We start from the raw sequence: 16950 nt of genomic DNA on the forward strand, positions 1-16950 counted from the left end.
AAGTTTGCATGCACACGAAAGCTCATACCAATAACAAACTTAGTTGGTCTCCAAGGTGCTACTGGAAGGAATTTTTTAATTTCATTTTAAAGAGAAGAATTTGACAAATGGTCTAGTCCACATTGTTCTGTCTAATTAAATCTCAAGTCTAGATAAGAAGCATAAGAAGTCATTCTGCCCGCCTCCCCAGCAGAAATAAGATCCTTAGGGACATTTCTCTGCATCCAGAACAATTAGGCTGCAAGTTTATAATATGATATAAACTCCATTGAACCCAATGATGCACATTTCCCAGTAGACATGTGTAGGATTGTGCTATTGGAAACAATATTACTGCCAGCAAAGGAAAGGCATTTTGATACCAAACACATTAAAAGGTGTTGCGAGATGAGAATATGCAAAATTGGAAAATTCCAGACAGAGATGCTGCTTTCAGGGGAACGCATGGGAGGAAAGATGAGAAGTTCATAACCATTATGGCAGTATGTACCTTTCTTTCATAGAATGAAATAGGCATAAAAGTATTTTAGGTCTAATTAAAATACTAATTTAAAAATTGGGGTGATGAAGTACCCGTCACAGGGGTTAGGTGTGATGCCAGCTTGGAAAGTAAACTGGAGTTCCACTTGCAGCTTACAGTGGAAGAGCAATAATTTGATAGTGAGTAGAGCTAGGAGCCACCAGTCTAGAACCAGCCTTGATTCTCTGATGCTGATCAACATGTTAGTTAGTCCATGTGAAGTTAGTGTGTATAAATTGTCTTAAATCCCAGTTCTTGACTTTCAGGTTTGTGCACCTAGTTATCACAAAAAAGAAACAAGCCTCAAATAAGCTGCAGCTAGATAGGAAATGTTATTCTACCAGAATCAACATTATTTTAAAAATCCAATACATTTCAATAAAATCTTCCTTGGGAGTAGAGGTATCTTATATCTTTCCTTCAGAGAAGGTTATTTGGGAGGTATTGCTTTTAGAAAGGATTTTATCCTTATTTTGGAATGTCAGATCTTGTTGCTCCCAGGTAACATTATATTAAAAAGTGTTGGGCTTTTTTATTATCTTGATTTTGATAGAGTCATTTTGTTCTTCCTTGAGAGTTGCCTTCCATGGTGGTTTCCTTTTCTTAGTGCTTCTGCTTTATTTTTTCCCCTCCTTACGCTTTCCCAACCCAAATTATATTCTGTAATTACGTCTTTTCCAAGTTGGTGCTACAGTGATTTGTAGCTATCAAAAATAAAGTTTTCGTTGTGTTTCAAAATATCAAAAACTTAGTTACAACTTATTACTATTTTTATGAAGTTATTACACAAGGGAGGACAATGTGATACTATTGGTAGAAATAGATTAACATATTTCAATATGGTCCTAATTTTCTTATCAATGACCCTTTTCAAAAGCTTTATAATATTTTCCTTTCATCACAGAAAACTATGCTTACAAATAACTTTGGAGCATTCATGGCTTTTCAAAATGTTAATTCTAAACCTGTCTGTTACTGGAGTTCAGAGACGAGAAAATTTTCCTTAAACACTCTTTGATTTGTATCTTTAACTGTAACATCTTAAGAGTTAATACGGTAATAGGATCACCTGTTTTCCATCAGACCTCCACCTGAAGTTGATAACTTACGAAGTATAGCTGGGGTGCAAATTATAATACTTTGTCATCAGCCAAGGCAGCAGTAAGAAACACAGATAACTATTCAGAAGGATACAAAAATTTCTCATGTAATTTTTATTGGTTTTAGTTTACATGAAGTGAGACTAGTAGAAAAAGCCACAAGTTTTGCATACTCTACTATAAATATTTTCTCAGCAATGCTTCCCATGAACCACCACCTCCTTTATGGGATCCTTTTTCCCCCTTCTCAACCCAGTCACTTCTCTACCACAGGTCTTTCACTGAAGGAAGTATTGGCAAAATGTCTATACTATATCTATTGTACATGGTGAATTACTGAAACTAACTTCAGAAGCGATATAGGCCTGTTTTTAATTTTATTTCCGCCTTATCATTTCTCTCACACTTTATCTTGACGCTAACAATATACTTAAATTAGAACTTTGGAAGTTACTAAGTGTTTTGAAAACTCAGGATAGTTTCCATTGCAGGTTTATCCAATTTGGGAATAGGAATAATGTCCCCCCCTGTGTTCCAAACGCAGCATTACGACTCGAGGCCTGCCTTCCATCTGTGGAAACTCGGACCTGGCAGAGAACATTCAACTATTGGCTTCGTCTTAATCTGAATCCACCTGGTCTACTGCCTCTAGTAATGCAAGACCCTCACAAAAGCAAGTGGTTCAAAACTGTGCATCAAAAACTCCTTACATGCGGTCTGCATTCACAGTCCCTACTATCAATGGGCCTCATTAAAGCAAAGAGTCTAATAGGCCAGCGCCTGAAAGACATTGAACGACAAAACAACCTGATTATCTTAAAGAAACTGTGCCCATGGTATACCTACTTCCCCCCTTCTCATTTTGACTCTCCAGCTTCATATTTGTTTAAACTAACCATCCCAAAATACAGACGTGCCTTTACATTGGCTAGATGGGATGTTCTTCCCTCTGCTGTACTCGAAGGTCGTTACCAAAAGACTCCATTTGAAAAACGACTTTGCCCATGTGGAGATGGTAACACGGAAACAGTGTCCCACGTCCTTCTATCTTGCCCCCTTTACAAAGACCTAAGGAATGAGATTATTACTCCACTCATTCTCTCCAACCCCGGCCGTTCACCAGACATTACACTGTATTTTCTATTATCTGATACGGATAGTCAGATAACAGAGAAGGTCGCGAGGTACATCGAGAGAGCTGCGAAATTGAGGGCCACCATCTGAGTGACAGACTTGTTCATCTGACGGACCTCCTTTTGCTTGTTCTTTTCTTCCTTTTATCCCTATTTTCACTTTTAACTCTTGTATAGCTGTGGCCTGTTGGCTTTGCTAATAAAGTTTTGATTTGATTTGAATAGGAATAATAACCAGGATGAGTTGCTGGGAGAGACCAGCAGATTTGGAGTGATACTTTGCTACTCTAAAGAAATTCTGTAGCTATGACTTTGGTTTCAAAGCCAGGGAGATCACGGAGGTAGTGACTATTATTTCTTTTTTATGAAAGAGGTGCATCTCCCTTGGGAGTGCCCTGTTGTTGTCACGTAGGTGCTCAGAGATGCTTAGTTACACCATAGTGACAAGGCCAGTCTTCCTCTGCCTTAGAATGGGGATCTTCCCTACGGTTGTGCTGGGCTCTCAAGTTGCCTTGCATAGCTTCTTCCATGGAATACATTGAACAAGCAATTTGTGGCTCACCTAATTTGGACCTAAGTTGTTTTTTAAATGTGGAAGTCTTACCCTAATGCTTCATATCCTATACACTTGTAAAAAGCTGACACGTCTAAAAAGTGAGGCATGCTTTAAAAAAAATCCTGGCATTTGGGTTCTTTTCACTCCCTCCCTCCTTTTATCCACAGAAAGGCCTTCTCGGTAGTGGAGCCCGCTCACCCTCCCATCAGATGCCAAGGAAATAAACAACTATCTGACTTTTAGAAGACATCTAAAGGCAGCCCTGTTTAGGGAAGTTTTTTAATGTTTGATGTTTTTTCTGTTTTTAGTCCTCTGTTGGGAGCCGCCCAGAGTGGCTGGGGAAACCCAGCCAGATGGGTGGGATATGAATAAAATATTATTATTATTATTATTAGCTGTGATTCTCTACATATGAGACCTTTTTCACATTTAGCCTGGAAATATTGGGGCTATAACTTCTGTCTTCAGCTTTTTACCTTAGGAGATCCAGGTTTGACAGCATAAACCTAAATTGAAAACAGTGCTATTATTGGCCCTTAGAAAAAGTGTTGTGAGGACTTTAAAAACATCTGTAAGTCCTAGATCCTAGTAAAACTTTTGTCATAGTTGCTCTCCACCCCCCAACACACACCCCTTGGTCCAGGCTCTTCAGGGTATTGTCTTTTGTAAGGTAAAGACTAAGGCAGCTGGTTAAACAGGTTTTCTGAACTCACTGTGTGGCATTGGAAAGACGGGGGCCCGAAGACTACAAGATTTTGTAACCCTAAAACCTCTTTAGTTACTTGCTCTCATTTTTCTCTCTCAGTTATGACTTTCATATAGTTGCTTATCTTTAAGATCATTTTAAAAATGAGCTTGCTTTCAAAATGCATGGCTATGTCAAGGTGGGGGGGTAAGGCACAAATACAGTTATTACGAAACCAATAGCAGGATATTGGTTTAGCCTGGAAAAGAGAAGACTGATAAGAGATATGCTAGCCATCTTCTAATATCTCAAGGGCCGTCACATGGGAGAGGGAACAAGCTTGTTTTCTCTTGGTCTGGAGGGTAGGATTCGGACCAATGACTTCAAGTTACAAGAAAAGGAGATTCTGACTAAACATCAGGAAGCGTTTTCTGACAGTAAGAGCTGTTTGATAGTGGAATGGTCTCCCTTGGGAGAGTTGTGGAGGGTTTTAAGTAGAGGTTGGATGGCCATCTGTCATGGATGCTTTAGCCAAAATTCCTGCATTGCAGGGGGTGACTAGATGACCCTTGAGGTCCCTTCCAACTCTACAGTTCTATGATTTTGTGACATCTTTTGTGTAAGCTATTCAGATGTCTTCTAGTTGAAACTGAGATCAGAGTTGGACTGCCTTTCAGGTTACTTATTTTAATTATTTTTTGCATTTATATCCTCCCCTTTTCTCCATGGAGCTCAAGGTGTTTTCACTGTTCCCTCACTCCTCATTTCATCTTCACAACAGTCCTGTGAGGTAGGTTAGGCTGAGAGGCAATGACAGGCCCAAGTTCATCCAGTGAGCTTCATGGCTGAGTGGGGAATTGAACGCTGGTCTCCCAAGTCCTAATCTGATACTGTTAACTACTGTACCACCACTGGTTGGCGTGAATCTGCTTGTTATTGGATTGAACATGCAATTTGCTTATGGTGAGCAATAATATAATCAGGGGAAAGGACCAATTCAGATGCTGAAGGAAATTAGATAGAGGCTAACAACAACAATGTGGGAATAGAAGGGAAGGATAGAAGAAAGAAAGCTGTTATGGTGGAGTAAAGGGACCCCTGACAATTAAGTCCAGTCATGAATGACTCTGGGGTTGCGGCACTCATCTCGCTTTACAGGCCAAGGGAGCCGGCGTTTGTCCACTTCTGCAGACAGTTTTTCCGGGTCATGTGGCCAGCATGACTAAGCCGCTTCTGGCGAAACCAGAGCAGTTCACGGAAACGCCATTTACCTTCCCACCAGAGCGGTACCTATTTATCTACTTGCACTGTGTGCTTTCGAACTGCTGGGTTGGCAGGAGCTGGGACCGAACAACGGGAACTCACCCCGTCGGGGGGATTCGAACCCCCAACCTTTCGATTGGCAAGCCCAAGCGACACAGTGGTTTAACCCACAGCGCCACCCGCATCCCCTGCCACAAAAGTTACTATCCTCCAAAATAAATTTGTTAGCATGCCAAGAAGCTCTCAGCCCATTTCCATACTGGCTGCAGAGGAGGAAAAGCCCTCTTAGCTGCAGCTGGTTGGTGGGCTGATTTTTTTTTCATTGCCTTTTCCCAAGAGGACTGGGATGAGAGATCCATTATCCTCCACCAGCTCACTGCATTTCTGTGTTGGTTACAAAGGGAAGGGGCTTTTCTTCCTCTGCCATTGCCAAAGAAGCCAACTGAATTGGCAGATGAAATGAAGTGATCTGTTTTTCTTTCACCAGCTCACTCATTTACCTGAATTGGATTCTTGATCCCCTTTGGCTAACAGGTGGGTGTTTAATTTGCTGTCTTTAGCTGCTATTTTCAAAAGGCTATTGGGTGGATGTTTTAGGTTTTAACCACCGTGAGTCAGAGGGAGGTTTCTGAGATTTATTAACGATTCCCCTATCTTTCCCCCTATAATCCAAGCACTAATTGTTCTTTTTCAAAACAACAAGTACCTTGCTAAAGTGAGTTGAATGGCAATGTTGAATTACCTCTCTGCTACTCAAGATAAAATGTCCCCATGACTGCTTTATGATTAGTATGTTGAAACCCTGGCTAAAGTGAGCACCACGTCAAAATTTAAGAATATATGAGTGCTGCAGTGGTTCAAAGGTGGGTAGTTGTTGTCTGCAGCGGAAGAAAGAAGGTTTTGTTAATGATCTGTATATAGAGAGACCATACAATTTGAGCTGGTTTTCCTTTAAAATAATTCTGCCATTAAAATAGTAAAGCATACTTGATACTGCCTATGGAGAATTTGACAAAAGTAAGGTTTTGTGGATTAAATGTGGTTAGCTAATATGAGGTGGGGTAGCTGTTTGAAGAGGACAATTTAATTACTGGAGGACTGGAAGCTTCGTTTGGGTTTGGGAACTTTAAAATCTCAAGTATATTTTATACTGATGTTCATGTATGCAATTAATTATACAAAAATGTGTGATTGTCATATTTATGAACTATAATGGTCTTATGATACTTTCTAACTACATAGGATAAGAAATAAGAGTAAAGATACTTTTCAAACTGCAGAATCTAGTATTTTGAAAGCTGAATAAAAAATTAATGACATCTTATCCAACTAATACGATTATCACAATCTGTATCCCTTCTTCCATTGGAGTGTGTGTTTATGTAACTGAGATTAAATTGAATGTAAAATAGTTAATGTAGCAGGCTGTGCAGTTTTTTGTTATTTGAAATAGACTAATATCATTACCCTTCCAGATTTTTTTCAAATAAAATGTCAAGTGTTCTCGTCACTTTTTTTCCTCAGAAGAGATACGTTAAAGCCATATTTTCCACCAGAACTTTAATGGCTGAATTCTTAGAAGATTGTGTTTATGGGAATAAATGCACATGGTGTTTCAATGTCTTTGAAGTCCCTGCTGCTTCACATAGCTGAAGAATCATGTTACTAAAAGAGACACACATAAGACCTTTGCCGGTTCAGCAGAGTGTGTGGCTGAAGTAGAAATAATAAAGCTTGGCAATTTGAATATTTGAAAACTACATTATCTATCTGCAATCCTTGCCTTGCAATAACCTTGGAAGTCTAATAAGTATTATTATCCCCCATATGGCAAATAGGGGGCGGAGGATGTGAGACAGTAAGCTGCCCAAGGCCACCTAAGGAAACAGAAGCACAAATTGAACTTGGGACTTCCTTATTGGTAGCTCAGTCTCTTTATTGCATCAGCTCAAACTTCAAAGATTTCTTCAGCTGTTCTTTAGTCTCTTAAATCAAAAAATTAAAGATTTTATTGGTTTACAAAAGTACACGCATTGTCTCCTTTTTCCAGGTTATAAAGTCTTTTCTGTAGTCCCTTTGGCTGCATGTATGCTCCCCACCCTCTGCTTGCAGCCACAGCTTTCTAGCACAGAAGCTAAAAAAATGTAAGCAGACCTAATCAGGCAGTTATGTAGCATATCAGATTACATGCAGCTCCTTGTAAAGCAGGGACTGTCTGTGCAGTTGCAAGGTCTGTAAATAGCCTTCTCTTGCCTGCAGGTTTATGTATAGATACTTAATGGGCACACACAGTATGGTTTGCAGGATTTTGATAGTGCAAAATGTGTCCAGATGTTGCTGCTTCAAATATTAGTGTTTTTTTTAAGGTTTGGAAATACAGGATATCTAAGGAGAAAAACTTGTGTCAGTCTTGCTTTAGAGGATTTCTTGTATTTTCAATTTCCATTAATATTCCAGATGTAAATGAGGACAATGAAGTAGATCAAGTATTTTCAACAGGTGCATGTGAAGTCCCAGAGCTGCTGCTGCTGCTGAGTAACTGGAAAGACATTACTGGAATTGTGCAGATGGAGTAACCAAATAGATATTTCCCAACATTGTTACTAAGGTGTGCAAATCCTTGGTGGTTTGACAATACTTTAAACATCACAATACATCGACCAGGTGTCTTGTGTAAAATGGTGTGAGACAGAGGTTTCTAGATTTTCTGTTGCCTTTTAGACTCCAAGCCAGTTAAAACTAAACTTTAAAGTTCAGTTTAATGAAACAAGACAAATCCTATGTGCAGTTAGTTGTGAATATGTCTCATTGTACTTGAGGTCTCCTGAGTAAACTTTAGCAGGCGTGGGAAAAGGGGAGAGGTCCTCTTGTGGATTAGTAATTGGTTAAGAAAAAAGAAAACGTGGGTGGCCCTGGGTTAAACCAGAGAGCTTAGGGTTTGCCGATCAGAAGGTCAGCAGTTCAAATCCCCACGACGGGGTGAGCTCCCGTTGCTCAGTCCCTGCTCCTGCCAACCTAGCAGTTCGAAAGCACGTCAAAGTGCAAGTAGCTAAATAGGTACCGCTCTGGTGGGAAGGTAAACAGCGTTTCCGTGCGCTGCTCTGGTTTCGCCAGAAGCGGCTTAGTCATGCTGGCCACATGACCCAGAAGTTGTACACTGGCTCCCTCGGGCAACCCTACAACTGGACCCTAATGGTCAGGGGTCCCTTTACCTTTACTCCACCATAACAGCTTGCTTTCTTCTATCCTTCCATTCTATTCCCACATTGTTGTTGTTAGCCTCTATCTAATTTCCTTCAGCACCTGATTTGGCTATTTTCCCTCACACCGAGCTTCTCTTGTCTTTCGGCCACTTTTATTCAGCATGTGGGCAGTCAATCCAACCAGAAGACTATGGCACAGCCAGCAAATGGGGTGAAGAAATGAGCAGGCAGTGGGTGGTTTGTGGCACTGGTGCCCACCTGAAAGTGGCCCACTGCTGATCCCAAGCCCAGTGTTTGAGAAACACTCCCGTAGGGCTTCTAAGTAAACATGTATTGTGTAGGATTAGGGCTGTAAATGTATGAAGTGCATTATCCGTTGTAGTACTTCTGCAGTGATGATCAGGCAAGGGAAATTATCCAGCCCTTCTTTCTGTCTCACTTTACAGGCCCCTTCTGAGGGCTACAGTAGGGAGGAAGTTGTCCTTCTTCGAATGCTTCATTAGTTGCAACCATGAGACTGCAATCGTACGCATACATATTTGGGAGTATGCCTCACTGGACTCTGACTTACCTCTGAGTATACATGTATATGATTGTGCTGCATGTACTACAAAAACAAGCACAATTTTTTGGGTAAAGGGCCAATTCAGAAATGATTTTTTCTGACATCATTATTATTATTATTATTATACCCTGCCAATCTCTGGGCAGCTTCCAGCAAAATATATTATTACTGTCCTGTCCACACGATTCTTTACACCTTAAATTTAATGTGGTGGAAGGTTTTGGGGAAGTGCCACCATATCAAAATCATTCTCAATTTGTAAAATTTGTACAATGGGAAATGGAAAAAATAAAACAAGCATGCAGAAACACAGATTCTGTTGACTGGAGAATTCCTTTTACACAGAAGGTTTCATGTGTTTTAACCAAAGATGGAAAGGTTAGTTTGAAGTAAAATAAAACAAGGAACTGGCTGCTGAGTCTAGTCATTCAGTAGGTGGAAGAGGAATTAAATGCAATAAAAAAGAGAAGTGTAGGTAGATGTGTGACTTTCCATGATGAATTCAGTTTTGATACTTGTCAAGCCTGCATCCTTGTGTCTGAGTTTTAAGATCATATAGGATGAGGTACTGATACAACTTATGCCTGTGCTGTATGTTCATTGACAGTGGCTGCCTGTCTGGCATTTGATTTCCAACAACAGGATGCTATAATGCTTTGAGGGGTGCAAAGAATACTACTTTTGACAATTAACTGGTTTCTAATTATTGTAATAATAAAATAAAATAAAACCACAGTTCATCCTTTTAGCTGAGTTTAAGTATATGTGTCTTCTGCAGTGAGGTAGGTTTTAGTTCCCCATCCCATGCTAGTACAGGTGTTTTGATATGATTTGTCATTTTTGTCACATCTCTGGTTGTAGTCTTCCAGACATTTGCTTGAAAGTAATTCCCACTGAAATTAAAGACCCTTCTGTTGGTTTACTATCAAACCAGAAGCATAAGGCATAGTCTCAGTGGGTGGACTTGGGCAGAGGCAACATGTCACATGGGAGTTTGAAACATTCCTCTGTTCTGCTCATGATGACCTCAAAGCAAACTTTGATTTGCTGTGTGAGCCAATGGGGATCAGTACAATGGCTTGTAAGCATCAAATGTCTTGACTAGCACGTCTGAATCCAAACAAAAATACCTAGTGTGCGCATATGGCAATGAGACTCAGTCCTGGACATATAGAGAGAATTGGAGTTTTGGACTTGACAGTAGTTTAATAGGCCAGTAGTGATGTCTTGGAACTAATGCATCTCAAGAGCCAATTGTTATCTTCAATGAGAACTATTTTTTTTATTAAAATAATAATCAAGGTTTAAGTGTTCTGACTAAAGAGTACTGTGAATTTCAGAATTTATCAAACTTCGATCAAATTTTTAAATCAGATGTTACCTTGTAAACTTAGTACACCTGGGGTTTTTTGTTTTGCTTTCTTTTATTAATCTTTCTGCCCATATTTCTCTTAGATCAGTCAATTTTGAAGGAGCAGTATGTAATTTTCATTTTAAAAGGTTAGATTGATAATGAATATTCTGTTTCTAAAACATGTTTTCCTCTCCTTTGTATATTTATTTAGGTCGTCTGGTAGGTGCTTTGGATGCTGTGCTCGATTCTAATGCCCGTGTCGCTCCATTTCGAATTTTGCTTCAAGTTCCAGGATCACCTATTTACTCTGCCATAGCATGTGGTGAGTTATTGAATGGATCAGAAGTTTACTGGGCCATAGCCATTGGTGAGTTGCATACCAGACAAAAAATAAAGTCTGAGCATGCTGTGGTTTGCATGTCAAGAAGCTGAAGGTAACTCAAATTAATAACACAGCAGTGTGCATAAGTGCTTATTTAACAACCAACATATAATTTGTAACTTCCATGTACGGGTAATATAAATGCTTGTTGACACAACATTAGAAGTGCCCAAAGCTTTCAGTTGTGGGAAGCAGTGTAGCTTTTCATACTGGAGCACACACATTTCTGTATCCTGGGAACTGCTGAAACAGTTAAAGGGGTGGGGGGGAAGCTTTATAATCTTCTCCCTGATATGGTAAGTTTCTATACATGGGCAGGGAATAGTTTATGTTGATAGTATTTAAACATTCAGACCCTCCCTACAACCTGAAATGGTATAGCCTAGCAACAGATGCATTACATGGGGCTTCTATAGTAAATTGGCTGCTTTAGTGTATCGTTCTTTGTCTCTGTGCACCCACAGAAGCTACTCTGCCCCCCAATACTCTGGAGCAGATTTTGAGGGTGTGTAGGGGGCTGCAGGGGAAAGTTCATTGTACAAATGAAAATCTGTTGTGCAAGTGAATCAACAGCATGGGATACAACCCATTCTTGTTATTTGTCATTACAGTAGTACCTCTGGATGCGAACGGGATCAGTTCCGGAGCCCCGTTCGCATCCTGAAGCGAAAACAACCTGTGTCTGTGCGTGCGCAGGTCGCAATTTGCTGCTTCCGCGCATGCGCGTGACGTCATTTTAAGTGCATGCGTGAGCAGCGAAACCCGGAAGTAACGTGTTCCGTTACCTCTGGGTCGCTGGGGGGCATAACCTGAAAATGCTCAACCTGAAGCTACTTCAACCCAAGGTATGACTGTATGTTAAAATGGAGAAAGTGAGTTTAGTATACTCTGATTTTTTCTTCTCTTAAAGCTACTCAAGCCCTTTGATTAGCAGAATGCATTTTAAGGCTGTAGGGAATTTTACTGCTTTCTTTGGGTTTAAAAGGATTCCTTGCCTTGCCACATTTGCTACTAGCATGATTCAGTTTCTTACTTGAAAGCAACGTTAATAATATTTGGTTCCCTTGTCTGTTGTTCACATCACTGTAGACAAGGACTTCTGGCTTATCATGATTTAGAACTAGAATCCCAGGCACAGATGCAATTGAAATCCAGGCTAAGTTACCACTTTCCAGTTCCCACAGCCTGCAACAGAGTAGGAGTGAAGTGGGAGCAATTAGGCAGCATGCACCAGAACACTGCTCCTGCACATTAAACCAGCAGCCCTGGCTGGTTTACAGTGCCGTGTAAGCAGCCACAGTTTGTATACTTGTGTCCCCTCTCCCTAAAGTGTGTAGCTTCCTATGCTGCATTACAGCACCCTCTTTGAATCAGTCTCCTGTCCTTTCTTTCTCCTCACTAGAGCTTGAAAATCAAGGCCTTTTCACTGCAGAAGATTATGATAAGTTAATTTATATAGCTAGTGGGATACTAATTTATAGTTATAGGATCAATGTTGTATCGATCATAAGTGTGCAGCTGAAGCAATTTTATGACTACATAGTGGTTCGTGAGATAGTGTGGAGTTGGATCATAAATTATTTAAATTTGCTTGCCATTGCATGCTGCCACCAGCAGCATTGAAACAGCGTTTCTAGGCTTGACAATAGCAGTCAGGAAAACAACAGGTGGACTCTCTCTCAGCCAGGAGGATCGATTTTTGTATACTGCTTCTTCGACCTTCTTGCAGAAAGTGAAGGGCAAAAGCACCGAGATTGTCTCTCGTGTTCACTGCAAGTGGCTAGATTTTTTTGTGCTTGGTTTAGATATGTCTCTGTGTTGGTGATGAAGGGTACACATGTGCAGAAAGAGCTTTTCCTTTAAAATAGAAGTGGTAAGCCAGAAATAATCCATGCCTCTTATTTCAAGTATTTTTAAGGGGTACACGATGAGTTAGTTACACGTGATGTTTTTATAACTGACATAATACATGTGTATCTTGCATTCTGGTATCTTTGCTTTACTTCAGAATGTACTGTAAGAGGCAAAATGAGGTCAGCCCTGTAAATAATTATGTAGATGTCAGTCCCCCCCCCCCCACTTACTTGTACTGCTCCTTCATCCTTTCCTCCTCCTTGGACCAATGTAATGGTGCTAGATACAGTTATGTATCTTCCTTTTTTGCCCTCTCATAGTTCTTGTTTCTAACAACGCTGCTATTGTTAGTGTAATGAGATTTGCCACACAACTTTAGATACAGCCGAAATAGAAATGTTTGAATTTTGTACATCCTGGAACTGTTTAATGATTCTCAACCTCTGATTCTGCAAACCTACTCTGCGGAATGCCACAGTGATTGTAATGCCAAAATAATTGCAATTTCCAGCTTGGAATCTTGAATGCTATGTTGCAGGTAGAAATTAATCTTTTTTTCTCCTTATCTTGTACAGTGAGATAGGAGGGTGAGTGGGGGGAAATCCAAAATGATTAATTCAGCTGTTTGATTTAATAACTACATATGGAATTGAAAGAGGAACAGAGTGAAAATCTGGACAAAGAGAAGTGGTTGAAATTTAGCTCATAATGAAAGCGAAAAGAGACTTGACTCTGGCAGTGGTAGCATGCAGATGTTGTTTATTTATAAAATTAATGTCCATCCTTTCATCATAAAGCAATCTTGGGGCAAGTTACAACATACAGAAACATGAAACCAATAAATGAAACAATTCCAAACCAATTGGTTGTAAAATTAAGCATATAACTATAATCTATCAGTCAATTTACACACCTTAGCCCATATGTCACTGTTGTTTGCTCGAAAGTCACTTAAAGCAGATTGCAGTGATAAAGCAAAAGATCAACAGAATTTAAAGCTGCTAATAATACAAAACATAAAAGGTAAAGGGACCCCTGACCTTTAGGTCCAGTCGTGACCGACTCTGGGGTTGCGGCGCTCATCTCGCTTTATTGGCCGAGGGAGCCGGCGTACAGCTCATGTGGCCAGCATGACTAAGCTGCTTCTGGCGAACCAGAACAGCACATGGAAATGCTGTTTACCTTCCCACCGGAGCGGTATCTATTTATCTACTTGCACTTTGACGTGCTTTCGAACTGCTAGGTTGGCAGGAGCAGGGACCGAGCAATGGGAGCTCACCCCGTCATGGGGATTCGAACTGCCGACCTTCTGATCGGCAAGTCCTAGGCTCTGTGGTTTAACCCACAGTGCCACCCGCGTCCCATAATGCAAAACATATTAGTTGCTAAAATATCAACCCTTCCATTAGCATTAAACATTTGCTCTGTTGCATATTGAGTTTAAGGATGATCAAGAAACAAACCCTTCTTGCCTGTTCCCCATTTTGTATAAGGGCCTTTCTACCTTCCCCTTATTCTTCCCCATACTAAGGAATAAAAGCATAATCAATACATGTATAAATGCTTCCGTGGGAAAGCTTTCTGCTTCCATCTCTTCTCTTTCATATAAAGGTGTTGTAAGAGGCAGCAGTTCTGTTTGTTTTGTTACTGAGTTCAACATTGGTCAGATACAGCTCCACAGCTTCTAACAATGCTATGCAAGCTTTTGTAAAAAACAAAGAAAAGCAAGCTATCAAATGCCATTTTTAATACTAATGTTTTTGTGTGTGTGCATGTGTTTGAGCAGGAGTTATCTTGATTAATAGTGTTTATCAAGAGCCATCACGAGGTCTTCCTGTTGAGGAAGTTAACTCTTGGAAAGTTTCCCTTGCAATTGGCATTCTCTGTGGGAAACCTACCAGAGGAAAGTGGAAAAATATTTAACTATATTTATCATCTCTGCTGTGTGTGGCAACGTGCAGTATCTTTAATGGTTGCAGTACTTGGGTCTGATTATGTTTACCTGTCCCCCTACCACCCTCAGATGTTCTCCTTTTCCTCTGTCACTTGGGGTAATGGTCTGGAAAGGGTGACTGTTACTTCCTCCTCTTCCTGTAATCCAGCTAATTCACAACACAGTACTTTAGGTGTTTGTATCCCACTGTATTTAGTGGGATCTATTGCCATGTCTACAGGATTGTAGCCTTACTTATTCTCTGCAAGTAGGTGGATGGTTGTTTGCTTTGTAGTAATCTTGCTCTTGCATTCATTTTCTATTGCTCTCTGTCTCTGTCTGGGTCACTTCGTGTTGTGCTCATTTTCTACTTGCCGTATGTGTAGGAAGGCTTTCCTACCCATATAGCAGAATGTGGTGGCAGATTGGACTGTACCATTGCAGAATGCTCCCCTACATGAAAATATCCTTGCAAGTAGAAAATGAGCACAACACAAAGTGACCCAGGCTATAACATTAGTTCCTAACGTGTTAGTTTTGTTCTGCATTTACTTGCGGGGAGGCTTCGCGTGGCATTCCAGTTATCATGTGGCAAGCACTCAAAATGGTATTCAGTGCCCATTCCTTTTTCAGCATAATATTATATGTCTGTTCTGCCCTTTAGTCTGCCATATCCATAGACCAGACTTCGGTAAATAAGAGTCTGGAGTCAACTCAGCAGGTAGTGCCTCAGCAATACCTCAAGTGTTTTGCTCTGACGGTTCCTAGAGCCATCCGGCTGGACACAGTGGGGAACAGGATGCTGGAGTAGGATAGGCTTTTGGTCTGATTTGGCAGGTGTCAGATAACCCAAGTTGCTTCATCTTCAAAATGTCTTTACGAGGAAGCCATCCCTTAATTATGTCTACCTGATGGATTGGGTAGTCAGGTAAATATTTCAGTGCTTTTATGTTGCTGCTTAAAAAATACCGCAGTAATGAAAGGTCACAATAACCGGAGAAATACCACAGTAATTCACCATAACAGAGACTACCTTCAGAAGTGAAATAACAGGTTCTGCTGCCCCAATTGCATTCAATAGTGGTATTCATCTACAAAGGGCTATTGAAGCAGGCATTAAACCACTAAAACAGAAAAAGTCATGGACAGTTTGTTACTGAAGTTTGTATGTTACTGCAGATTCTTGGATTGGTCTGAATTTGTTTGTACAACACTCACTTTCAATATACTTTTGTGTTATTTTTCCTTTTTAATTTGAAAACTTTCCTCACCACATTTGGTATCTTGCTCAGTTCTCTCCTCCTCTCTTCCTTTCTTATGTCAGGTGCCACAACTGAGGAAATAAATCATCACTGGGAGTGGCTGGAACAAAACCTACTCCACACCTTGTCTGTATTTGATAATAAAGAAGATATTGTTAGCTTTGTCAGAGGTAAAATAAAGGTAGGCCTTCATTCTTTCCACTTGTTTTATAAGGGGCAAAACAGTATTGAGGAGCAGAGACATCTATTCCCCTAGGGCAGGGGTCGGCAAGGTTTACCTTGCCTGGGCCGGTTCACTCCAGCAGAGATCCCTCCTTGGGATGGATCGTGAGCACACGTGGGCACAATTTCCAGCATCTGCATCTGCGATTTTCAGCATCTGAGCATGCACAGATGTGATTTCCGACACCACGGAATCAAGTCCCCGTGCCGCGCTGCACCGGTTTAGTGCAGCGGGCAGGGACTCATCAAGCGGGCGGTGCGGTTCGGGGGCGGCTCATAGGCTGGTTAAATGACCCCTGTGGGCCGCTTGTGTCCCATGGGACTTAGGTTGCCTACCCCTGTCCCAGGGTATTTCTTGGAGCAGAAACATATTAGCCATTTGGTATATGATCAGACACTACGCTTAAGGAATTGTGGCTTTGCATTCTTGATTATTATGATAATAATACCAACTTAATCTCAGGATGGTTGAAATTGCACCTTGAATGTTTCCCAAACAGGATTTCCTAAACTTGGGTCTCCAGCTGTTTTTGGACTACAGTTCCCATCATCCCTGACCGTTGGTCCTAGTAGCTGGGGGTGGTGAGAGTTGTAGTCCCAAAACAGCTAGAGACCCAGATTTGGAAAACCCTGTTCTAAAGGATGGGGAACTTGTTGTCCTCGCATGTTGTTGTACTCCTTCTCCCATCATGCCCAGCCAGTACTCAGGGATGATGGGAGTTGAAGTCCACCAACAGTGGGGTGGCCAAAAATTAACCACCCCTGCTTTAAAGCACTATACAAATACCAAGTTTTAATTTATTAGTTGCTATTAAATATGTAATGTAAGCTATTAAGTTGAACAGCAAATCTTGTAAATCAATTGGCTGCTTGTAACTATTGAGTTGCATGTGGTCACTTCAGTTTCTCCTCTAATGC

At 40.7% G+C, this 16950-nt stretch overlaps 1 protein-coding gene across 2 annotated transcripts in view; it reads left to right on the forward strand.

Annotated features, from left to right (window-relative positions):
* The window catches only part of TBC1D8 (TBC1 domain family member 8), a 46601-nt gene that overhangs the window by 5534 nt on the left and 24117 nt on the right, over nt 1-16950 (forward strand). The window contains exons 2-3 of one of the 2 annotated variants that reach the window (XM_081908872.1): nt 10591-10746; nt 15873-15991. In XM_081908872.1, coding sequence (XP_081764998.1) covers nt 10591-10746; nt 15873-15991 — 275 coding nt within the window. The remainder of the gene's footprint in view (nt 1-10590; nt 10747-15872; nt 15992-16950) is intronic. The other variant, XM_081908873.1, reaches the window with a different exon arrangement.

This window comes from Podarcis melisellensis (genome assembly GCF_964234715.1).
Source record: "Podarcis melisellensis genome assembly, chromosome: 4".
In the NCBI taxonomy this organism is placed as follows: domain Eukaryota; kingdom Metazoa; phylum Chordata; class Lepidosauria; order Squamata; family Lacertidae; genus Podarcis; species Podarcis melisellensis.